General features: G+C 52.3%; 1 protein-coding gene across 2 annotated transcripts in view; it reads left to right on the top strand.

Moving 5' to 3' along the window:
* Positions 1–24,437, top strand: part of LOC309399516 (regulator of G-protein signaling 3-like) — a 37,618-nt gene that overhangs the window by 5,295 nt on the left and 7,886 nt on the right. Inside the window, exons 9-28 of one of the 2 annotated variants that reach the window (XM_081967394.1) lie at positions 178–241; positions 335–444; positions 1,049–1,160; positions 5,333–5,482; positions 7,508–7,558; positions 7,921–7,979; positions 8,545–8,639; positions 9,140–9,208; positions 9,729–9,789; positions 10,565–10,658; positions 11,362–11,432; positions 13,697–13,778; positions 14,022–14,127; positions 14,338–14,689; positions 15,114–15,153; positions 15,256–15,440; positions 16,614–16,697; positions 18,509–18,620; positions 19,222–19,265; positions 20,895–21,026. In XM_081967394.1, coding sequence (XP_081823520.1) covers positions 178–241; positions 335–444; positions 1,049–1,160; positions 5,333–5,482; positions 7,508–7,558; positions 7,921–7,979; positions 8,545–8,639; positions 9,140–9,208; positions 9,729–9,789; positions 10,565–10,658; positions 11,362–11,432; positions 13,697–13,778; positions 14,022–14,127; positions 14,338–14,689; positions 15,114–15,153; positions 15,256–15,440; positions 16,614–16,697; positions 18,509–18,620; positions 19,222–19,265; positions 20,895–21,026 — 2,073 coding nt within the window. Of the gene's footprint in view, positions 1–177; positions 242–334; positions 449–1,048; positions 1,161–5,332; positions 5,483–7,507; positions 7,559–7,920; positions 7,980–8,544; positions 8,640–9,139; positions 9,209–9,728; positions 9,790–10,564; positions 10,659–11,361; positions 11,433–13,696; positions 13,779–14,021; positions 14,128–14,337; positions 14,690–15,113; positions 15,154–15,255; positions 15,441–16,613; positions 16,698–18,508; positions 18,621–19,221; positions 19,266–20,894; positions 21,027–24,437 lie in introns of both variants that reach the window. The other variant, XM_081967395.1, reaches the window with a different exon arrangement.

Genomic DNA, 24,437 nt, shown 5'->3' with positions numbered 1-24,437 from the left:
TGTACTTGCTTTGATTGGGGGCTGCAAATCACTCAGGAGTCAATTGGTGAAATACTGGAGAGGTAGAATTAAAGAGACAGGAGGCAAACTCTTCTGGCTCCTTCTCCTGGGATTTTACCAGCTGGCCTTTGCTTCAGTCTGCCCCCTCCTTCCCTTTCCTCCCCCTCTTTTCTTTAGATCCCCACCAAAGACAAAGATCCAGGAAGAAGCCTAGGCCGCCAGCCCAAGATCATCTCAGGAGGTTTGCCTGTTTCCATTCTAGCGTTAGGACTGTCTGAATGTAGCTAGAAGACTTTCCAGCCAGGACTGACTCGCTTCTTCTGACTGGCCACAGGCTCATTGGTCCTGAGACGCCTGATGATAGAGCAGCTGGGGGATGCTGGTAACCATCAAGACAAGGAAGGAGGGGGCCTCCTTGAGCATAGCCAGATGTCCCCAGAATCTGTAAGTGCTGCTGACCCTCCAGTGCAGAGGCACTAATTCCCCCCCCCCCCCCGCATCCCCAGGTGTGGCTCCTGCATCCTTGTCTGAGTGAGAGAAGGAAGGCCTAGGCAGAGGCTGAGCAGAGGGAGAGGGTAGCATGGCTCTGGGGCTTTTGGAGGTGCTGGGAGCAGCAGGAGTTGGTTGCCTGAAGCCCCGTGAACAGGCAATGGGGTCTCCCCCTCAGTGGTGGCTGATTGAGCCCCACAGTGGCAGGGATGAAAGTGCTGCAATGACGGGAAGCAGGGGTGGGGTGGTGGTGGTGGAAGGCAATCCTTCTCCCTCCTGTTCTCTCAGCATGGGCATCTTCCCTCTGGAGGTAGCCAGTCCTGGCCCAGGGGCACTTAGGGGGTCTTGCCTGGCCAGAAAAAGATGGGCAGATCTTTCTCTCTCTCCTGCTCTCCACACGAAAAGAGGCAGAACACTCGGGGGGGTTAACTGTTGATCTGAATCTCTTGATTCTTTTACTCTTTTCTGTTGTTTTTGGTAACCCCCCCCCCCCCCAAGAAAAAATTAGGAGCAATTTTGGGGAAATAGCCTGTCTGGTTTTGTGGGTTTTTTCCTCCAGGCTGCAGGGAGGAATTGCAAGCTGCAGGCGTCTCCAAGAATGTTTGCTAAGAGCAAATCTTGTCTGAAATTTATGGAATATAAGAGCAATCTGGCCAGGCTGGGCCTGGAGGGTGAGTGCAGTGGACTTCTATTCTAGGGCTCTGCCATGATATAGTTGAAGCCTAAGGAGCTGAGGCGAGGGAAGGTTGCAGGAGGTCATGTTCCCTTCGATTCGGGAGGAGAAGGGGAAACCTTGGAGGCCGCAAGAGGCCGCAGGAGAAGGTGGCCAGGTGCAGGAGAGAGGGAGCCATTGACCCCAAGGGTTTAAAAGGCAGCAGGGTTTTTCTGTCCCTGTGTCGATTCGTCTCAGGGGCCGTGAGATGCGCAGGGAGCCGTCCTTATTTCAAGCTGCCCTTCTCCGCCTTGAGCCGTCTGACTTCCCTCCGGAGGTTGGCAGTAAGTTCTGGCCTGAGGAGGCTTCTTATTCAGGGAAAGGCTTGCTTGACCATAGACTCTCAGAGGTAACTTGGCTAGATTGGCTTCTTTATTGCAGACGAAAGGAAGTCATGCACAGCCAGTAGGGCAAAGAATCTAAGTGTTTCCCCCTGGCCTCTCTGAATAAAAGTGTTTTCTCAGGTGGCAGAGTAGTCATGGGGCCCCTTTGGTAAAACTTCTCTCTCTCCTTACATCGCCCTATTTTGGCTTGATTTTACTCAGGCTGCGATTCCTTTGCTTACTGCCTACCGAAAGCCAACTCTAGGTACAGGCGGTATTGCGAGCATCTGGCAAGCTGGAAGGAGGCCACTCCGGCTGAGAGGGATGCTTCAGACATCAGCAGGGAGGTTTGGCCCAAAGAAGACTCACAGGAAGCAGCCAAGACCTTTGCTCCACCGCAGCCCCCTCCCCCTCCTCCCTCCCCCACCCTCTTTGAGAACAGCCCTAATTCTGCCCCTGGCTTCACTTGAATCCAGAAGGGGCAGGCAGGGAGGGAGGGAGGGAGGGAGGGAGGGAGGGGGCGACTAGCTGGGTAATCAGCAGCCAACTCCAAGGATGGTTACTTCTATTTTAAAAGGGGGGGGGGCAGACTCTTGAACTTACAACCATTAAAATTCCTGCTTCCCCACTTTATGCCTCTCTGAGCCTTGTCTCCAAAAAACAGCTTTTGGGGATAACCCAAAGGTGGGACGCTGGGCGGCCAGAAAGAGGAACGTGAGCGGCCTATGAGGTGCTCTTGAGGACAACTCAGGGGTTACGTTTTAAAAGGGAAGGCAAGTCAAAGGACAGCAAGGGCGCTCTGCTTGCTAGAGAGACGTTAAAGGAGCAGACGGGGATGTGAAAAGGGAAAGGGCTCGGCCGTTCTGTGGAAACGTGCGATTCCCTCTCCGCACCCCTCTTCCTGGGCAACAGTCCTGGAGGGCACAGAGTGAGTCAGTGGAAGGCGCTGTGTCGGTCTCCGAAGCCTGCTTCTGAGTCACACAAGAGTCCTGGAAGAAAGACGGAGCCCCTCAGCTGTGAAAAGGAGCAGAAGGCCCGTTGGCCTTCAGCTCGAGTGGGGCCTTTCGGACACCAGTCAGAGGTGGCCGTCGTTCATTTCTTTCCCCTTCTGTGAGCAGCGAGGTACGTTTGCAAGGGAATTGGAAGAGGAAACAATTCGTTTACTTCGAAATGATTAGGTCTTGGAAACAAATATTCAGGGCTCCCTATGCTTCAGACTCATGATCTAAATAATTTAGTGTCCTTTATAAATATGACCACCCCTAATAAATAGGTGGTCCTGGGAGAAAATAAAGCATGGTGATTCTGCCTCACCCCCCAAATGCATTGGCCTCGTGCGTAAAAGGCAGCATCCTGGCTCTCCTCTGGGCTTCTTCCCAACAACCTTGCTGAGTGAAAGAACCTTCAGATACCTATTGCAAATAAAACTCAGGTTGGTTCCTCTTTCTTAATTTTCTTTCTTGGTTCCTTATTGTGGTTCAGGGGCCTAGATAAATTTAGACCATGCATTTTTTCAATGAGTCCTGGCTCTGGCTATGTGCAGGCAAGATCCCCAGTGTTTCTGGCTTCCATAGGTCCCCTGGGGGAAACAGTGATCATATTGCCTCTGTCCCAAAGGAGGTGTTTATGGCCCCCGCCAGGGAGATCCTGTCCGAAGAGGTTTGCTGTACGGAAGAAGCTGAGAGGGTGAGAGACTGACACTCCAGAATTGTCTGCCCAGGAGAAGTAATGAACCACAGCAGAGTGGATTTCGGTTGTTGCTACAATGGCTCTTTGGAGCAAAGTTTGTGTTGCTTGTGGAGTTCTCTTGGCAACCCCTCTACTTTGAAGAAAAGGAGAGTGCGGCTCCTCCCCCTTGTGGTTAATCTTCCTTGTGTTCTCCCCCTGCCCAGCTTTCCTTCATAGCAGCTCTACCAGGCCCCCACAAGCAGACCTTCCTCCAGACCTTCCTCAAGGTGAGTACTCGGCTCTTCCTTCATAAAATGTTTACCTTGTTTTGAAGTTAACATTCTGAGAAGAGTGACCAGTCAGCACAGAAAACAACAATACGCCAACTTGTTTTTTTTTTAAAAAAGTGGGGCCAAGAAAAGTTGTAAAGATCCAATTGTGGTTTTTATATAGTAAAACAGTTAATTATGTCTTTGAAGTAGCCGGGTTTAGCTTTCCCCAACATTTTAAATAAAATACGCACAATTTATCCCAAGGCTTTGGGCACAAAGTTGTTAGGAGAGCCCCTTTGCAGTCCGAGCTTGTTGGTGTGCTTCTCCTGGGCCCATCCTCAGAGAAAGAAGGAATAGCTTGGGAATATGTAATTCTCTTTCTGGGTGTTATTCTGTGGTGTGAACCACCCATGCGACACTGGGAGACGAAAAGAATTCCAGGGTGCTCATTTAGGAGATACATAAGATCCAGGGCAGGATTTGGGCATTTATTAGGATTGTGTTTTAACAACTGTTGCATTTTTCTCTTTGCGGTCTTTGACCATTTAAAGAAATAATTGTCTGGAGCTCTGGATTCCCTCTCTTGCATTAGATGGATAGTGCTGGGCTGCCTGCTGGGAAAACCAGGACTTCTGCGCATAGGGGAGTAAAAGACTGATCAAACTACAGGGCAGGGATGGGACAGGATGGGAGTTTGGGGCTTGGTCTGTCTCTTGACTCTTAAGAAGCTCGGTTTATTCACACTTACTGAAAGCTGTGTACTTTTGGCATCTGCTATTCTACATCAGTGAGGTTTTTCAGACCCTTGACGTGACTTTCTCTGTGACTTCTGAATAGGAAGGGTATTTCTTTTTCTTCTGTAAAACTATTTAACCTTCAGTTCTTACATCTCCAGTACTGATGGCAAGTGGGTCAAGTTAGAGAGCTTTGAGAAAGGGAGGGAGAGAGGAGAGAGAGAGGGAGGGACTGGTTACCTGTTTTCAGATGGTGGCGCTGGGCGCTGGATCCACCACCACTGTTTCCCCATTTTGCCCAGGTAGGAGAAAGTGGAAGGAGCAGGGTAACAAGTAGCATTTTCAAGGCAAATTGGTGGCTGTGGAAGATACCGCCAACTTTCAAAGGACGTTTTGGAAGTTGGAAGAGGGCCCTGGGAAGCAGGTGGTTGCACCTGGCAGAATCCGGCATGCAAAGGCAGCCATACCGCAGGGGCTCTAAGAAATGGGAAGAGGGGCAGATTCTGCTCCAGTGGAAATAGGGCTGGGAAAACAATCTCTTGCCGCCAAATCTTTGCAGAGGATAAGTTACTTGTTAAATGACATTTTTGCAAGATAAGCCTTGTGGCAACTGATTAACTTCAGTACAGCCAGAGGAAGGTTTGGCTCTGCAACCTGTTTGAACTCTCTCTAGTGGAGCGGCCTCACTTTAGTTGTGCTTTTTGTGGGACACGGTTGGAAAGGGCTTCCCTCTCACTTTACTTATCTGACATTTTGATTTATATAGCCAGCCGTCTCAGCCTATGACTCTGAGCAGCAAAAAGCAAATCAAAATAATATAAAAATGTGTTTTTAAAATTGTAGTCAATCCTCCGAATCGGTTGCCGCAGTTACCCTTTTGCCCTGGACGAGGAATTGCTGCACCCTCATCTTTGAAGTACAGGATTAGGCCAGCCTGAATTTTTCAGTCTGAACCAAACTTCAAACCTGCTTCAACATTTTTGCCTCTTCATTAGAGACGCTGCAAGCGCCAAAGGGCCCGGAGTGACATTCTTCCCTGGATCCTTGGAACACAGTCCGAAATAGAATTGGGGCTTGAGAGGCATCCATCTACTTATAGCCAGCAGATTCCTCGGGATTTCCTTTTGGTTGCAGGAATGGAACTCGAGGTCGGTGTCAAAGGCTGCATGCCTGAGCAATTTCTGGATGGAAACCTATCCCAAGTACAGGCTTCTCCAAAAAAGCTGCCTGCATTCCTCTTAAAGCGACGCAGGAAGATCAGCCGTGCTTGTGTTAAAGAGAGGGGTAAGTGCAGAGAAGGAGGGCAAGGAAGGGGCCGGCGGGATGTTACATCAAGCATTCTCTCTTGGTCAAAGACAGGGAGGGAGGGTAGCTGCCGTAAGTCTCCAGAGACTACAGAGCAAAACAGCATTTCACTTTCCAGAGTTTTCCTCCCTCCCTCCCTCCCTCCCTCCCTCCCTCCCTTCCCCCACTCCTCCATCCATCCATCCATCCATCCATCCATCCATCCATCCATGGTACAGCTCATCCACTGCCTAACAGATTGTCCAGTCCACAAAACAATAACATCCAGAACTATGAAAACAGATTGCTAAAGTCCACAAAACTACAATACTAAGGAAAATGAAAAAAAAAACACCCAATACCCTCATGTCCTCACATTGACACCGGCACAGAGGCATTTAGGGGAAAGAAAAAACCCTGCTTAGACTATGGATGCTGCGAGGTAGGTAAAGTCAGGGCCAGGAGCCCTCCGGGAAAAGGGCCATGGCTAAAGAAGAGAGCGGGGAGGGGAAGATGGGTGCGTGCCTGTGCAGGAACATGGGTGTTTGAAAAGGAAAGGAAAAAAAACCCGTGGGTTCTTTCTTAAGAGGAACCGCCTTTCCCCTAGAAAGTGAACCAGCTTATCTGCAAAAGAACGTTGCCTGGTTCATTAGGGCTTCCCTTCCCAGCGTTACAGGTATTAAATAATCGCTGCCTTAAGTCCTTCACGCGAGGGATTGCCTCTAAGGGGAGAGCGCCTGTTGGCCTTCCCTGTTTGATGAGAAAACCCCCGGAAGCAATGGATAAAATGCATAATAAGTAGCCTGCAACGGGAGGACAGCGCTTGTTGGTTAAGGGAGGCCCTGCTAGCATGCATGGAAAAACAGCCTTATGTCAATTCTTCAGAGTCAGGCTGAGCTTTTGCATGTTTTGAATGATTAGTTTTAGCTTTAGCGTTTGAGCAAACGAGCTTTAAGGTCAGATCATGTGCTACGCGTGAGCTTATTTCTGTGTGCAGTGCATGGATGCCTGGAGGCAAATGTTCCTAGGTGGCATCCGGGCAGAGAAAGACTTGTGGGAGGGCATTTTCCAGCCTGGGGAGAGCACTGCCAGGAGAGCCAGGGGAGTGGAGGGATTGAGGGAGGGCAGTTGGAGGCAACGAGGCGTGTTGGGTGTGGAGCCAAAAGCGTCGCTGTGGTTGCTGTCGGGAGCAGATTGACTTTCAAATCCACCAATGGGCTTCCAGGGCCTTTAGTCCTATTCAAATAGTGGCGGTTAGAAGGCGAGGCCAGCCGCCTGGGAGAAAAACTGCTTGGAAGCTGCAGTTGGAAAAATGGTCTCTGGTCTCCCTGCCAGTTAAGGAGCTGAGGGGACCATGGAACCCAGGCATGCCCACCGAGGCTCTCTCTGTGCCAGGTCAGCTAACCGTTTGCAGTTTCCTTGCTGTCTGGCAACCTTTGGTGAGTCCTCCACAGGGCGAGGTGGGCGAGGCAATGGTGATGATTTAGCACCTGTTTCATTGTGCAGTCTTGCAAGAGCGCCAGAAACCACTTCTGTCTATCCCCTTCACTGTTGTGTCCTCCCCTCCCTCCACTCCTGGAGGCACAGACCTCTGGCATCCTCTGCGTGGTCCCCACGTGCAACAGAGCCATAGGCAGCCACGATCATTAGCCCTGTCCTCCTCAGCCTTTTGGGAAACCCTGAAAATGTGGTTCTCTCAGCAAGCCGGTGGAGATCCAGCGGGGAGGGAGCCTGCACCGTTGGAAGGACCAATCTTGCGTAGCCTTGGTTCTGTCACAACTTGGAACGGTTGCTGAACTACTGTTTGCTAAGCGAGGACTGTGTGTGTTTGTAAGCTGCTTGGGGCCACAGGTTGCCCTGAGCAACACAAGACCTTTAAAGTAATCAAGCGTGAGGAGAGGGTCGTGGGGGGGGGGGGAGAAAGAAACCCACCTCTGTTTCATAGATAGAAGAGGGGAATATGGAGAGGCTGTGCAAAAGAGGGTCATAAAGCAGCTTTGCAATCGCCTTTCTTGTCTGCTCCAGGGCAGCTGAAGCTCTCCGTCCACCTGCAAGGCAGAAGGCTGAAACTTTATGGTAAGTCAATGGGGTCTGCGTGGCACAGAAGTAATAAACCTTCTGCCCAAGAGAAGGGGAAACCTGAAGCGCTTAGATATGGCATTGATTACCCACAGCCTGCTGGGGATTTGTGGGGAAGGGGCCGTCTGGGCCACCGTTGTGCTTCTGATTTGGCTGAAGACCAGGCAAGCCCTCGAACTGCCCTTTATTAGCCAGGAGCCGGGGGGGACGGGCAGGAAGTAGCAATATGGAGGAGGTGTGTGTAACGGCCACCGTAGCCTTTGAGCAGAGGGTTCCTCTTGCTGTCCGTAAACAGAATTCTTTCCATTCGTTCCTGTTGAAATGCCATTTCTTCTTCTTTTCTTTCTCCTCCCACTCAGTCGTGGAAGCCAAAAGTCTAATGGGAGAACAGGATCGAATGTGTGGCTCCTTTGTCAAGGTATGGCCGTGGTCGCCTGCAAAGAGGACTCTGCTGGGGAGGCCCCTTAGGGGGGAGGACTCCAGTGGCACCAGTGTTCTCCATTGACTTTGCTTGTGGGAAGGTCGCAAAGGGCAGCCTGGTGACCGCCATGCAGCCAGGTAATGGTCACATGGCCATGGGTGGGGCAAGAGGGAGCCCGACAGCTGGAACTGCAAGGCCTGGTCCCAAGGGCTATGCTTTCACTGCCATCACAACGTTGAACCATCACTGAACGAGGGGTTACTAAGTGAGGACTACCCGTAATGTTCTTCTGTTGTCGGCGGGACTTTCGGCCCCTCCTCTGGAGGCTGGATTGCTCCTTAGTCCCCCTTAGCTGTGCCCACCCAAATATAGTGCAGAACCTGGGAAGGTCCCAGGAGTATTGCGTTGGGGGGAGGAGGGGTATGTTCCTTTTGTGCTTGAACCCACAGGATTACCCCGCTTGCTGCAGCTCGGTTGGTGTTGTGTGTGTGTGTCTCTGTGTGTGTGTGTGATCTGTCCAAAAGAAGACTGACGGCATTTTTTTCTTCCTCTCCTAACAAAGGTGTCCATTGTGCCAGACACATCACGGAAATGCAGGCAGAAGTCCAGGACCATTCTGGGCAGTAAAAACCCTGTTTTCCACGAGCAATTCATCTTGTGAGTATGGGGATTATCAAGGCTTGCTCCCTCCCAAGCCCCATAGCTTTGGGCCCTCCGCGTGGAAGTTGATGGTGCATCTCCCAGGCAGGTGCTTGTAGCAGCTCAGGGCTTTCTCCCTCAATTGGTCGCTTCTGAACAGAACTGTGTGCCCTTTCCCCCCTCCTCTCCATGGGGGTGGAATCGAGGGAGGGGAAGGTCTTTGCTGGCGCTGCAGCAAGAGGATTCTTGTACAGTCGCATTCTTCAATAGTCAGAACGCTGCGGCTAGTGTGGGGGGCAGCATTGTGGCTGAGAAGATGCGCCATCCCCTTTTTGAGCTCCATTTGAATAGCAATTCCTGGATCTGGCCTTCATTTAAAGACACCTCCTCCGGAGGGACATATACCAATGTAAGGCTGTCTAAGGCAGAGACTCTCAGGATTTCGGCCAAGAGGGAGCCTGGGCTGAGGGCTGTGATTCCCGAGGGCTGAGGGTCACTTTCTCTCTGCTGCTTTCCAGCTGTTTGCAGGAGGAAGATGAGCAAAAGCGCCTCCTTGTCACAGTCTGGAACCGACCACAGGATTCGAGGTAAAGAGGGCAGAGTAATCAAGGGGATGACGCGGTCAGCCTCGCACACAGCCTCGCAGTCTGGTTTCAGGCATGCTGCTTGGCCAGGGCTGGGTGGCCCTTGTCCTCCAGGGCCCGGGATAGCATTAGCATTTAGACTTATATACCACTTCCCAGTGCTTTCCAGCCTTCTCTAAGTGGTCTACAGAGTCAGCCTCTTGCCCTCCCCAACCATCCGGGTCCTCGTTTGACCCACCTCGGAAGGATGGAAGGCTGAGTCAACTTTGAGCCTGGTGAGATTCAAACTGCCAAATTGCTGGCAGCCGGCAGTCAGCAGAAGTAGCCTGCAGTACCGCACTCTGACCACTGCGCCACCGCAGGACGAGTGTCAGCAAGGCAAGGGGGAGAGGGCAGAGCAGGGCAGGGCAGCAGCAGGATGATGGAGAGAGGTCCTCCTGCTGGCGATAACAATAGCGTTCCACCCACCCACCCCAGGCACCTTTCTGTGCTGTCTCTTACTCTTTCCCTCTTTCCTGTCCAGGCAGAGCACACTCCTTGGCTGCATGAGCTTTGGTGTGAAGACCCTGCTGGGCCATGACAAGGTAGGGACGGTGCCTGGGGCTGAGAGGGGTGGGCACCCAGCCAGAATGCTTGGGGTGGCTGAGGGTTTAGTAGTGGCTGAGCCGAGAATGGTGACTTTGCTCCCGATCTTCTTCAGGCGACACAGTTCCGTCTGCCAGAAACGCTCAGTAGAGACTTACTTTTCAGAGGGCTTAACACTATCGTGTCGGGGAGAGCAATATGATGATCCCTGTATGGTGGGTGAGAACATGGGCGGGGCCTCTCTTCCTTCCTGGCAGGGCTGGATTCAAACTATGGTCCCTTGCAGCGTCCAGAAGGTGACAGCCCTGTTGGTAGGAATGAAGCCAGTAACTTAACGGCAATTGACAAGTTGATATTCTAAGTTAAAGGATATTGTGTTCCCTTCTAAAATTCTCAAGGCAAAGACCAATCTTAATAGAGAGATATTTTTTTCCAAAAATAAATAAATAAATAGAGATCTTCAGAGAAGCAAATGGGATTTTTTTTTTTGGAGGCACTTTAATTAACTTTTCCATTTGCTTTCAGTGCAATTACAGTATACTTTGGAGGAAATGAGGCTGGCAGGCAAGCACTGCCCTCTGCTGCCTGTTTTGAAAGCCAAGCCTAGAAGAGGCGTAAGCAAGAGGTGTAGGATTTCAGGGGCCAAAGCCCTCCAGCCTTTAGGCAGAGACTTTCATGGGGTTTCTTTTTTTAGTAGCACATTAACTCCAAACAGGAGGGAGTGTAACCCCTACAGCTGGTGTTTTCCCCACTCTCTCTCCTTCCTTCCTGCAGAAAATCTGTGGCTGGTATTACTTACTGGGAGAAGATCTGGGCAGAAGAAAGCACCTGAAAGTGGGCACACGACATCCACTCAAGCGAGGCCCAGGTGGGTCCGTCCAGGAGAGAGGGCTTCTCTTTCTCCAGAAGGACTTTCTGAGACTCGCCTGTCCTTGGCCCGTCCTGCCCTCAGCTGATCCCTTCTGGCCAGGGAGGCCAGGCAGGATTCAGCAGAGGATTCCCGGTCGGTGGGGAGGAGTGGGCTTGGACCTTTTAGGGATGCCCCCCCCCCCGCCTCCCCCATCCCAAAAAGGCCTTAAGAACATGCTTTCCTATACTTCCCAGTTTTTCATGAGATTAAAGAAAAAAGGCAGAAGGGAGAGAACGTTTATTGGTGGCACAAAAAAACTGCAATGCTGCCTTGGGCCTTTTCTCTGTTTCAAGGCAGAAATCAGAAGACTTTGGGGGGAAACAGTTCAGAGGGAAACAGGGGGGACACACCATTTAAATATTTCTGTAACTGTAAACTATATGGGGATTAACTGATTTGCATCAGATGTAAATCTACTGATTTTAATAGTACAGTCTTATTGGTCTTATTGCTTAATCCTTTTTAGTATTTTACCTTTATTCTTCTGATTTCTGTTGTATTGGATGCTTTGGGATTGGTAAGCGATTAACAGGCGCCTGATTCATGGGTAGCATCAGGACGAAGGCCCCCATGTACCCCTCCCCATTGGGAGGGCAGGACACGAGGAGCCCCCCCTGCTCTCCTTCCTTCTTTGTGCCCTTCCCTTTCTCTTTTTCACCAGAGATGACGTTAGCCAAGCCGGCTGCCTTATTGGGGGAGCAGCTGCTGCGGCAGGATATGGAGCAGGTCAAGGTGTGTGGAAGCCCCGTTCTACATTGTGGGCTCCAGTTTCTTTGGCCAAATTGCCGACTCTGTTCACCCAGGAGGAGGGCTGAGGGAGGGAGGAAGGAAGGAGGCCCATTTTCTGGGACAAGCTCTGGGAGCAAAGGAACTGCCCAACTGGAAACATGGGTAAATCCAGTGTGTCCGAGGGATTTGGAGGGAGCCCTCAGCCTCTGGAGGCTCCTTGGTGGTGGTGGTGGTGGTGCTTCGGGGGGAAAGACCTCCCCAGCTTCTCTTGGTTGAGGTGCCCTGACCTACCTTGGACGGGAGAAGGACCCAGCAGCTCTGGGAGCTCTAAACTGTTCTCGCCCCCAAAATCAGCCTGCGTTGTGACGCTTTCGTTTGCAGACGAAGATTTAAGTGGCCATGGAAAGTACAGGTTTCCCCAAGGAAAGGAAGGTGATGAGATGAGGTGTGTTAGAGAGCCCTGGGAGTTTTTACTGAACAACACACTCAACAGGCAGAGAGGAGTTGATGTGAAATTGTACGCCTTCATTATTTACAGCCTTTTCCCTTCCTCATGGATGTGAAAGTGTGCCCCCCCCCCCCTTTGCTTCCCTGGTGCTGGTGCTTCTCCAAGGGCTGGTGGGTGGCAGGGACAGAACAAGGGCTGCTGGCAGGAGCCTGACTCTGAACTCTCTCGCCTTCCTTCTCCCTCCGAGTTCTCAGGAAACCTCTGGGCTTATCACAAAGCTGCACATGGCTGCAGCCGCCTGGGAGGTGAGGCGTGGCTTCCTGCCATTCTTCTGTGAGCTCCTGAGTTCCCAGGGCAGCCGTGTGGGGCCACAGAGGCTGGGTCCTCCTCTCACTGCTTCAGGCAGAGTGGGAAATCTCTGTGCCTCGATGGGCTGGTCACAAGCCCTGAGGCATTGGACATGAGCCGTTTCCACGGACTGTGCAGACGGTGCTCGGAGCGGCGCTACCGGCAGGTCGGTTGCAACTGGGCACCAGGCCCCCTTCTCTGGGCTCTGCTGAGGCTTCCGTCTTCTGGGGAGCGTTTCTGGGGGAGCTGGATGGGGGAGAAGCCTGATTTCCCTTGGGCCTCCTGCCTTTCAGTCAGCAGAGTTTCCACATACTTGTGAGGTGGGAGAAGCTTACTCTCCTTGCTCCGAAGAGCAGCTCCCCTGGGACTTCTTGGCCACTTCTGATTTCCCCAAGGACCAGAGCCAAGCGAGGGCTGAGACAGAGCAATGAGCTAGGCAGCCTTTTGCCGTTCAGTCGGCCGTGCGGTGGTGGGGGTGCAAATATGCCCCTGTAACCCTCCCCTGCCTGGCCTCCTCCCTTTGTCCCCAGAGGAAGCAGGCAGCTCTCTCTCCATCCCTTTTCTGGGAATGCCAGCTCATCCTCTAGCCCTACTGTCTTCTCAAGAGCTGGTCTCAGTGACAAGGCTTCTTGGGTGTCCCTCTACTGGCATTGCTAGGTAGACAGAAGAGGTGCTCTTGGGGGGGGGGGCTCTCTGTGTGGAAAGGGGCAGCCTTAGGCGGGGGCTGACCTGCTTGGTCTTCCTGATGCTGCCATTGTTGAGCAAGAGGGCGACTCTGTCTGACTCTTTTCTGTTTCCGTGGTCTGGGTGTGAGGGGCATTTGAGCCACCGGCTTTTGGGTGGGGGGGCTGAAGAAGGAGCTTGATACCAGAGGTGGGCTACAGGCTTCTTGCAGACAGCTCAGCTGTGGAGATGGGAGGGGGGATCTAAACCACCCAGAAAGAAAAAGATGTACAGCTTACAGTACAGACCTAAATAAAATCTGTTGCGTTTAGCGGGGATAAACACAAGTGTTTAGTAAGTAAGTGCATAGGATTGCAACATATATCCAGCTACAAACTTCCAGTTTTTCACAGTTCCCTGGCTGTATTTACACAGGCTAATATCCTCTCCATACGCGCATGAGTTGGTAATGAGCCCGTTGAGTCCGTCACGCTTCTATCCTCCCTGTAGTAGTTGGCCCATCAAAGCTGCAGCTCAGAAGGTGGGAGAGGCGCCATGCCTGCTTCTTCCTCGGGGAAGAGATTCCTGGAAGCCCCGCGGGGCTCCTCCTCCAGGCCGCCTTTCTCCGAAACCGGAAGGGCAGTTCTTTCCCTTTTGCTGGTCAAACAGGAAAGGAAAAGAAAGATCATTAATACAAAGGTTAAAGCTTTTCAGAGACTGAAATTGTGGCATTTTTAAAATCTGCATTGTTATGATTCATTTTTAACCAGTTTTTTTAAAGCGTGTAAAACTCTTTATTTTGTTTTAGATTACAATCCCACGTGGGACGAATGGGTTCGGTTTCACCATCTGTTGCGACTCCCCTGTTCGGGTCCAAGCGGTTGATTCTGGTAAGGATGGGTGGGCTTCATCTGCAAAGGGGGCTGCCTGGCTTCCTTCCGTTTCAGGTACCCTCAGTTCCCGGCATGCGTCCTTGCAACATGGCCCTCCAGGCAACACACAGATCCGAAGCCAGGGGCTCCGTCCCGAGACCAGGTTTTCAGCCCCCCCCCCCCAAATGCCGTGAAGGTGAAAACCATCCAGTTCTCAAGGGTGACGTTGGTTTATCTTAGCTCCCTCTCCTTTCTTTCCAGGCGGCCCAGCAGAGAAGGCTGGCTTGCAGCAACTGGACACGGTGCTTCGGCTCAACCAGCAGCCTGTGGAAGACTGGAAATGCGTAGAATTGGCCCATGAGATTCGGTGACTATGAATTGTGTGTGGAAAGGGATGGCGGGGGTGGGGGGGAAATGAAGGGGCCAAGTCAAGCCGTGGGATCGAGGCCAGCCTCTGGTTTGCTCTCTGTTGCGGTCCATGCGCCTCCCCCTGCGGACGGCCTTTTCAGGGAGTCGCTGCAGGGAGGAGGGGGATCGTAGCTCAACCAATCAGTGTCCCCCTGGCCTTTGCTTCTAGGAACTGTCCCCAGGAGATCCTCCTCATCGTTTGGCGCATTGTGCCGCAGGTCAAACCCAGCCTGCAAGGGGTCCCCCGCCACCCCTCTTGCAAATCCACCTACGATTTGCAGGCTCCGCCCACCCGGCGGGAGAAGAGCAGCACCGGGCGATCGCGCCCCCCCGAGCATCGACAGAGCTGCCACGTTCTGTACGATGGGAACCACGAGTTTGCGCTCAACAGCTGGGAGCGATACACTGAGCTTGGCAAGGCTCCCCAGCAGCACACCATGCCTCCGCCTTCCCGACCTCCTTCCTCCAGTGGTACAGACAAGAACTACATCATCCTCACCCCGCTTAATCCGAGGGGCCAGGTACGGCCATTGGGAAAAGGGGAGGTTGATAAGCCAGCTGGCAGCGGCAGTTTTTCTATGCGTGGTAGACACATTTCTCTCACGCGTTGGCACCTATGGAAAAGAGAGAGAGAGAGAGAGAGAGAGAGATGTTCAGCTATGTTTATCCTTTGAACTGCCCGGCAGGTATCAAAATGAGAACCCCCTCCCTCTAAGGAAAGGTTCAGCAATGAGGAAAACGATTTCTGGAAAGTTCAGGCAACGTTCTCCAGTGAGATAGCAGGCAGAGAACTAGAGGTTGGGGACAGAAAATCCAACTCCGTCATCTCCCTGACCGGCTAGGCATAGAGGCAATCACTCTTGTGTCCTAAGACCTTGCGGTCTAAAAATCTAAGAAATAATAAAAGCAGAGGGGATGAGCTGGCGGTGTGCTTGTGTCTTCCAGCTTCTGAGGCGAGTCTGCCAGGAGAACGAAGCTCCCGGAGGTAAGTGGCTTTAGTTGTAATTCTGGCTGCCTTCGGGCGTCCTAACAAGACTGGTAGTCTTGAGAACAGGATTCCCCCTCCATTTTTGTTCCTAACATCCAGGCAATGTGTGCAAAGGAGAATCTCGTGGCAAGAAATCCCGGCTGATGAAGACGGTGCAGACCATCAAGAGCCATGGAAGCAGCACCCAGAGCTGCCCTCTGCTGGGATCCCACATCCCGCCCTCCAGTTACGGCACCTACGTAACGCTTGCGCCCAAAGTGCTGGTTTTCCCCATCTTCGTGCAGGTGAGTCTCAGAAGGCTCCATACCTGGGGAGTCACTTTTCTCTGAGCTGAGCATTTCTCTCTGGCCCAGCTGTCCTCAGTCAGAGTTCACTTGTCACCGGTCTCCCGCCATCCTTCTAGACGTCTGATTCAGAGTCCAGGTCCCCTGCAAAATGTGCTAGATGCAAAGAGCCACCTCCTCTCCTATTGCAACGCTCTTTCGGGAAGGATTTTCTAGGAGCAGCAAGGATTGTGGCACTTCATGTCCCTGGAAAGACAGGGCGCAAAGCATTACCAAGGAGGAGGGCAGAGCAAGGCCGAAAGTCATGGCCTACCCAGCAGAAGTCTTTTCTTTCCCCTAATGGCCCCCTGTGTGCCCCAGGGAACTGGCCAGCAAGGCTCGGAATGCAGGATTCTTGCTGGTTTTTAACTTGCCTTCATTCTCCAGTGAGAACCATCCCTTTGTTGTCGAGAAGCCTGTACGCGCAAAAAAAGCCAGCCTTGGTGCAGCTTCCAGCAGCTGGTGTTTAGTGGCATGCGGATTCTGGACGTACCATGTAATTACCATGGTTAATGCCAGAGCAGCGGAGTTTGCACATGGGAGTAGAAACAGCCAGGGAGGAACAGACGCTGCTCCTGAGAAGAAGCACTGCCTCTTTCAGAAAGCCTTGGGAAGAGGCTGGACTCTTTTCCGTGCCATGACGGTCCTGGTCAGCCCAGTCCCATTGTAGCTCTCCCAGGCAGCTTCCTCCCCCAGCTAGGCATGGAGGGTGGCCTTGGTGGAGCCCGGAGTAGGAAGGCTGCGTTGGGGTCTCTGGGCAGATGGAGTGCCTCAGAGAGAGGTGCCCAGTTGGGCATGTAAGCTCTGTGCTTCCCTTCTCGTGCCATCTTGCCAACGTTTTCTACTCAGCTACACGCTGGGACGGTTTCAACTGCTCAATGTGCACTGAAGATATTGTTGTTTTGCAAAACGATGATCATCGCATCTCCAAAAAGTAAATTCTTTCTATAGTTATTGTGTGACCTGCCGGCTCTCCTGCTTGTTTTGATTTTGATTTCCTGGACTCTGGACTTCCCATTGGTTATCAGGGGCTTGCAGCTGTCAAGGAAGAAATGGATGGAGCCCTCCAGAGAGTGTTCTCTCCATCAGGGTCTCTGAGTTGTGTGTCTCTGTGTGTTTCTCTTACTCCATTAGCCTGTGGATCTTTGCAGCCCAGCTCGGACGCTGCTTTTATCAGAAGAGCTGCTTCTTCACGAGACTCGAAACAAACCAACTGAGGTGAGCATCTGGGTGCATCCCAGGAAATGATATTTATTAATACTGACTCTCTGGCGAGGAAGAAGGATCCAACCCGGAGCTGTCTGAAGTGCCGTAATGTCAGAGGGCTCAAGGCGTTCAGCATTGTTAGGGGTACCTTGTGATACAGTCACAATTGATATTCACAATATTTAAAGTCACAATGTTAAGATGTGGGGAGGCATAGAAATCTTTAAATTTAGCCAACTGATTTATTTAATTTACAGATAAACTTGTATTTCAATAAATACAGAAACGGAGGACCTTCTCCATTCTGGTTTACCCCCAGGCTTCTCCTGAGAAGCAGAGGCCTTCCTTGGCCATAGAGACTAGGCTGCCCTAACCCTTGAGAGGCCTGGTGCCAGGGCAGGCCATACTAGGCAGTGACCTGCCGTTAAGGGCCACTGCCCCTTTGGTCTTCCTGCTCCTGTGCCGTGCAGGCCTGGCCTTCCTTCGGAAGTGCTGCTGCTGCTGCTTTCTCAAGTGGCCTGGTTGGGACAGTCGCCTTCTGGAGCTGCTCTACAAGCTCAGGGGCTCCTGCTTTTGCTTCCAAAGCCCCACAGGTTCACCGTGAAATATTAGTGTGGTTAATATTCACACTAATATTTCCGTAGACCTTGTAGCTTTAATACCCTTGCTTTTGAACCCTTGTGCATTGCTACACCCACGGATGATTTCTGCTACCAGCTGATGGATGAGATTACCTGTTTGGAATGGGCAGTTTTCCTTTTGGCTGCCTAATCAGTGTGCCGAGATGCTGTTTGTGTTGCCTCATGCGCATTGCTGTGGCCAGGGGGCCACTGACTCAGTTGGGGGCTTGCTTCCCGGTGGACACGCACCAGAGAAGCCCTGCCAATGTCTCTTGATCTGAAGTTGGCTCTTTTTTTAAAGCCCTGTGTGACCTTTGGAGGCATGAATGAATCTGGTCACCAGCTCACTTTGCTGCCGACCCGTAGATTCTCGTGTGGCTTTTTCTTGGGGGGAAGATCCAAGCCTGTCTCCCACCCACAAATGGGATCATTGCCAGAAGAGGCTAGAGTGCAATGGATTTCAGCTCACAAACTCCATCCTGAGGCCTGGGATGAGGGAACCTGTCCTGCTACAGGTACCTTTCGGCCACCTGAAGTAAACAATCTGACTTCAGGGTCTGGAATAGCAAAACTCCTTTATTTTCTCCTTGTTTTTAAGAGCCAGCCTGGATATTTTCCCCTTTTTGCTTCCAATGGGTCTTTTTTTCCTGAAACAAATATAGTCATTCTTTTGCTGCTACTGCAATTCCTGAATTTGGCTGGAATGTGTCCGAGAGGTTGTCACGTCTGGTGGTCTTTGAGTGATTTCATTGTATTGTATGTTGTAGGGAAGTTGCTTCCAGAATTTCGCTCAGAATTGTGATAACATCGTACTTTTTCCCCCCACTAAAAGGGAAAGGGGCAGTTGGCTGTGCACTCTGTGGCACTCTGCCAGAAATGTCCATTCCCTAAACCTTATGCTAGTTTCAGTCACATCCTGTCTAGACTTGATTTTTCTTCCCACAGTGATAATCGTTGAAATTCTGGGGAGTTTTTGGAGCTGTGTTGCAGGGGGACTTCTAGGCCCATAAGCTCCAAAATGAGACGCCAAGGGGTGACTCCAGAAGCCCTTTGCAGAGGGACGCCTGCCCCTGTCTGGGCAAGGAGCCAAAGAGATTTGAAATGGGGGCTGATGCCCTGAACCAAATGTCATCAATTGCAGAAACTGTGATTAGTTCACTCCAACGTTTGGCACTTTTTCCTTCTTCCTTCTGCCTTGTGCAGGTGACCCTCTTCGTTTATTCAGACTTACTGCTCTTCACCCAGGAAGAGGAGCCGGGGCGATGTAATGTCTTTCGCAACCCGCTTTACCTGAAGGATGTGCGGCTGCAAGAGGGTGAGTCCAGAAAACGACTCCTCCACGAAGCCCATCCCTGGCCCAGCAGGAAGCGATGGGCCTCCCAGGGAAGTTCCGGTCATGGTCTGCATTTACGGACCACAGCATACCTTCCCTCGCTTTGTCCCAGGAGCTGAAGGGCAGACCAGGCCTTCCCTTCCCGTACTGTTTCGGGACTCCTGAACCCTCCAGGTGGGAAGCCCTGGCTGCCTCAAAGGCCTCGGTCACAACACGGTGGGATTCATGAGTCCCAGCAGCACCAGGTCAAGAGAAGTGGGATAGGAGACCTCTTTTGTTTAAGACCACCTGGCTAGATTAGGCATTGCTGTCAAGTAGTTGTCTATGATTTGTGTGTCCATCGAGGAGTGTGTCCTAGGTGTGTCTCCGGCAGAGAATGTTGGGCTGGGTAGCTCAGCAGGCTCACCACTTGGCTAGGGCAGCTCCCAGGGCTCCTGTTTGGAGCTTCTTATGTTTATAGAAATGCTGTGTTTTCCAGCTTTCCCTTTTCCATGGAAACAGCTACAGCCCTGGCCAAAAACATATTTGTCACTTGTCAAGTCAGAGAAGGTTAAGTGACCCCTTTAATCTACTTTTCTTGCAGATTCCCCTGAAGATCTGAAATTCTGCATTCTCTACCTGGCAGAGGTGAGCGTTACCTGCAAATTAGCTTCCAGCTACAATTACTGCGTCCCATCAGCCTCTTTCTGTAGCTGGCAGAAGAAATAGAAGTTACTCAATCCAGAGGGTCTCAAACTGGTGGCCCGCGGGCCAGATGCGTCACCCACAGGCCACGCCCACCTATCCGCGAATGGGAAAAACCCCACGTGGCAGCAAGGTGCCGGCCTGAGTTTGACACCCATATGCTGTAAGACGTCATCTCGGGGCTCTGAATATGAATAATATGGTTCGAGTAAAGGGGGGGGAGGGCAAATACATTTTTGGGTTTAGCCAAAATCATCATGTTTCAAGCCCTGATTCAAGAACACACAACTCACAACTCGTTGTTGCTTCCCCTCTACTAGACCAGGTGATCAGAGGGAACCTGCACACCCAGGTTTATCCTAGCAGAACACCTCCAGGATCGGGGGGCGAACTTTGCGGGCCTGCGAGGCTGATGGGCAAAATGGTTACCTTGAGGCGAGGTTTAAGCCACCGTTTTATTCCTTCAAAACCTTCCCCCTCTCCAACGCCAAGCTGATTGCCTCAGTTTTGGAGTCCGTTAAGGGGCTAAATAGGAATCTTGAACCTACTGAGGTATTTGAATAAAAGGCATCACTGTCCCAGTTAAACTGAAGACAAATAAATGGGTTTATGATACCAGGAGGACTTGGAGGAAGTGAAGCCGGTGGCTTGGTCTCTCTTTAGAAAGAAAGCTTTCTTTAAATCTCTGATCTAGTCATCTTAGTTCCAGGGCCAGCCCTTTCTCTATAAGCTGCAGGTCAATATTCAACCATGTGTGTGTGTGTGTGTGAGATAGAGAGAGAGAGAAAGGGAGGGAGAGAGAGAGAGAGAGAGGTGGCTGCCCCCGCCCAGGAAAAGGCGCCACTTGCAAAGAGCTTCCTTTCTGCTTTGCCAGCAGTCAATCTGCAGAGCTTTGCTCTTGGCCAGCCTAATTGAATTGATCAAGCCGTTAATTCCATTATCCAAGGTGGGGGGGGAGGGGACTCCGGGACAGGCTTTTGTATTGCCTGTGATGGAGAGTGCGTGGGAAGCTCCCCACCAGCTTCTCGTGGAGAGTCTGCCTGAAATGCTGCATTATCTGCATCTATGGCTTTGTTGGGCTCTATACATCCGAATCCATCTCTTTAAATCATCCCTTTTAATTGCTCCAAGCTAAGAAGGGACTGATGCTGCAGGCTACCAGTGACACCCATGTGCACTGCCTGATTTCCCAGTTGGAGTCCTTTGGGAGGGGGGCTGCTACCCTTGCTCAGTGCTGCCCTCCACAGGTACAGGAGAAGGCACCTGCCTTGGCAACTCTGCTGCCGCTTCCAGCAGGGCGAGGAGGGCACTGACCCTGCAAACGAAAAGCAAACTAACCAGCAGACTTGAGCGAAAGCCCCCCGGGACTCTTTCCTGGCATTCAGCTTACGAAGTTGTGCTTGCAGCCAGTTTTGCTGCGAAGGGCTCCTGATCAGCTGGCATCCCAGGTGGGCGGGCAGCCCAGAGAGAAAAGCTGCCGCCAAGGGAGGGAGGCCAGCCCACGGATGGGGTGGCAGGTGGGCCTTGCTCCCCTCGACTTCTCCCGGCCTTCTCTGTGTCCCTGTGTGCTAGGAGCTGGAGTGTGTGCTCAGCCTGCAGGCTCATTCCCACGAGCAGAAGACCAGGGTGTGCTGGTGTCTGATTGATAACATCGTGAAGCAGCAGCCGAGAACAACTCCGACAGCCCCTCCAGCGGAAAGCAAGGTAAAGGCCCATGACTGAGGGCAGACAGTTAACACGGGGTCCTGGCTCAAGGGGGGAAAGCCGGTCAGGGAGGACCCTCCTCGGTGCGTGGACTATATGGCCCCAAGAACAGCCTTGCTCTGGTCCAGGCCAAGCCAGAATCGGCAGCCTCCTTCCTCCCAGAGGGGGGTCCGTGGGGCTGGCCTACCGGCTGGCTTTACCCCTTGTGCTGCCGTATTCTTGGCGGTGTCTGTGAAGGCTTCTTCCCCGGGACTGCCTTGCCTTCTTCTTGGCAAGGTACAGATGCTGTCACAGCCACCAGCTAGGCAGGGACTCGCCCTACTCGGGATGTTCAGTCATACAAGAGAGATGGAGAGGAGGGGCAGAGAGAAGCCGAAGTACATCAGGGGGGCTTTGGGCCATTTGCAGGCTTCGTTTCCTTGCGCCCGGCTGATGGTGAAGGAAGGGTGGGAGCAAGCGAGCGGTGCCTGCCTCTGTCCAGCTGATCAGTCAGTCCTGCCTCTGGCAGTTTAGGACAATAATCAGAATTGGCTGCTTTCTGGCAGAGTTCCTGGCTGCACTTAATCCACTGATGATCTGACTTAGGGAGGCCAATAAAATCCCCAGCAAGTATTGCGTTCTCACAGGCGGCTGCACAAAAGGGCAGGCAGAGCCGGTGAGCAGCAGCCAGAGCCGGCTCTCTGGGGGGCAGCCCCTATTTGGGGGAACCCTCCCCTCTGCCTGGACACCCTCCTAGGCAGCGGCTGCCTCTTCTCCTGCTCACCTTGGATGAGACTAATCTGGGGCATCTTGGAAACGACCGCCCCCCTCCCCCAAAGGCTAGGGTTGGGGTGCCCCCTTCTTCCCCAGCCAACCCTTCAGGGCACACGCTTCAAGGCCCGTGGATTGGAAGGGGCTCCAGGAATCTCTGGTGGAGGTAGGAGATAAACACCCAGGGGTGTTAGATGTTTCACGTTGTGTTGATGTTGTGCTGTGGTTAGGGGCTGCTTCTGTTTCTTACGGGTTTGTACGATGCCTCCCCACCCGGAGAAATTGAACGGTGTTGCAGATAGCACCCCCCCCCCCACTAAGGTTAAAGTGGGGAGGGGACTCTGTGCTTTGTGCTTAGTTTGGGCAAGAATATGCAGTGGTTGTGGCAAGAGAACAATGTGGTCTGCGGGGTGGTCCTCTCTGAAGTCATGCTTTGTGGAAGGAGGGATGTCACAAGGCTGAGGACAGGGGGATTAGCCATGACACTAGATGAGCAAGGTAGGTTTTCGGGTGTTTCATCCTTCCTCCAGCATGAATCTGCTTCTGGCACCAAAATAAATGAGCAGCAACTATTTCAGCTTGCTGGACCTACAGGGTGAGAAAGGCAGTGGCTGAAGGCAGAGGGAGCAGGGACCGGCGACCCAAAAACAGCCTCAGGGGAACGTCAGAAGGATGGGGGGCATCTCAGGAAAGGGGTGGGGAGCAGGTGGCAAAGTGGCTGGTGGCAGCTGGAGGAGGATGGCTTAAGGGGGGGGGGGAGGACATAAAAAAGATTTTGTGGAAACTTCCACCAGCAGGTTATCTGGGGCAGGTGAGTTCAGCCCTGGCCGCCTCTCCCCCCCCCCCTCTCCCTCCCCCACACACCATGAAGGTGAGCTTCGAGAGCTGAGGCAGAGGTGGGGCTTGTTCTGTGCTTGTGTAACCTACAGAATGCGTCCATCCATACGTGAGAAGCCCCCCTCCGTCCAGCCCAAGCAAGGTAACTCGGCTTTACCTGGCTTAGGTCTGTAGGGCCTTATTTTGTCTCTTAAAACTTTGCAATTGATCCAGTTGAGCATTGCAGGTTCACTTCTCTATCTGCTAGAAACGCTGAAGACGCTCTGTATCGAGGCTGTGCTGGACCAGACTGAAGCCTTCTGGCCTTAAAGCCCCTGGGTGCGAGTCCTTACCCAAAGCGAGAGTGCCAGAGCAAATGTACATATTTACCAGCAGCATTAGCCATTGGTTGCCCATGGCTACATTTCAGGGGATATTGGAAGCAGGAATTTGGACTCTTGGATATGTCAGGTTTTATTCTTCCTCGTCTCTCCTGTAAGTTGTTCACCGGACGGAGAGCAAGTGGATTTTAACTTCATGGGTTCTGGAAAATTGGGAAGAATATGAAAGGTTTAAAATCTACCTCCTGTGGCATCAACCCTCCTCCAAAGGCCAACCCTATGAGTCAGCTCAGCTCAGTGTGGTCGGTCTCCCTTCCGAAGGGAAGTCCCCAGGCCCCTTCCATGATCGGCACAAGGGCTGCTTGAGCAACAGGGTGTTTACATCCCTCTCCTAGGTCTCCTGCCCCCCCTTTCCTCCCCCCAAAGGAATATCTCTCGTAATTTGCTCCCACTGAGCAAAGGAGGCAGGTTGGAACCTGACCAGCTGTGTTTGTTTCCTGAGCTAAAGCCTTGTTTACATCCGGACCTCCGTTGTCCAATTAAGCATCTCAGCTAGTGTGGGACACAGAGCCAAGGCAGGGGATGCCAGCAGCAGCAGCAGCAGCAGCAGCAGAAGAAGACTCAGATCAGCTGTGGGCAAATACCGGCAGTAGCTCTCCATGAGCTCAAACAGCTCATTTGGACAAGGACGTGCGAGTCCTGTGGTTTCTAGAGAAATCAGTGGGGGCGGTCCCAGGTTTGGGGCTTAGGTAATCACTGCCTCGCCTGGCTTTACCTGCAAACCACTCACCCAGAAATATCGGCCAGAAGCACCTACAATCCGTAAGTTCTTGCAAGCTGGTCACTCCCCTCCCTGAGATTGCCGAAGCCCAGCACCCGTGTGCCAGGGATTTAAGACTAGCCCCTGACTCTTTTGGGGAGCTGCCATGCCCGGTCCCAGCTTCTTTGCCAGTTCCTTGGCCATTGATCAGAAAGGTGAAGGGGGAGCGTCTTCCCGACTGGCTTTTGAGAGTGATTTTCAGAATATAATTTGGAAGTGGGAGGAGGGTCTTCCGCACAAAATCTAGGAGCAAATGCTACCTCAGTAGATCATTGCTTGTGGTCAGAACAGATGCTAGTTTGAACAGCCTCCTCTATGGAAAGTGTAATATGTGCTGGCCTGTATGCTGGTTAATGTTAGTGCTCTGTGCCAGACTTTCACGGTTCCAAAACACAGAATTGTATTTTGGTGGGGTGGGGAGGCATTTTATGCAAGGACTGGGGTGGGAGACGAGCGCCCCTGAAGAAGCAGCCTTTGTGGCCTCAACCACCGTGTCCCTTATTGGGAGGGAGGGAGGGAGGGAGGGAGGGAGGGAGGGAGGGAGGGAGGGAGGAAATGCTCCCCATGTATCTGAGGTGCTTAAGCGTCTGTGGCTGTTCAGAGACATCGGCCTCCGCCTGACCTTTCCAGGGTCACTCACAACTTTGGATCCCATTTCCAACCGTGCAGTGGGCTCATCTCCCT

The sequence above is a fragment of the Natrix helvetica genome, assembly GCF_964273705.1.
Source record: "Natrix helvetica genome assembly, chromosome: 15".
Taxonomy (NCBI): Eukaryota; Metazoa; Chordata; class Lepidosauria; order Squamata; family Natricidae; genus Natrix; species Natrix helvetica.
This window is presented reverse-complemented; position numbering and strand designations above follow the sequence as displayed.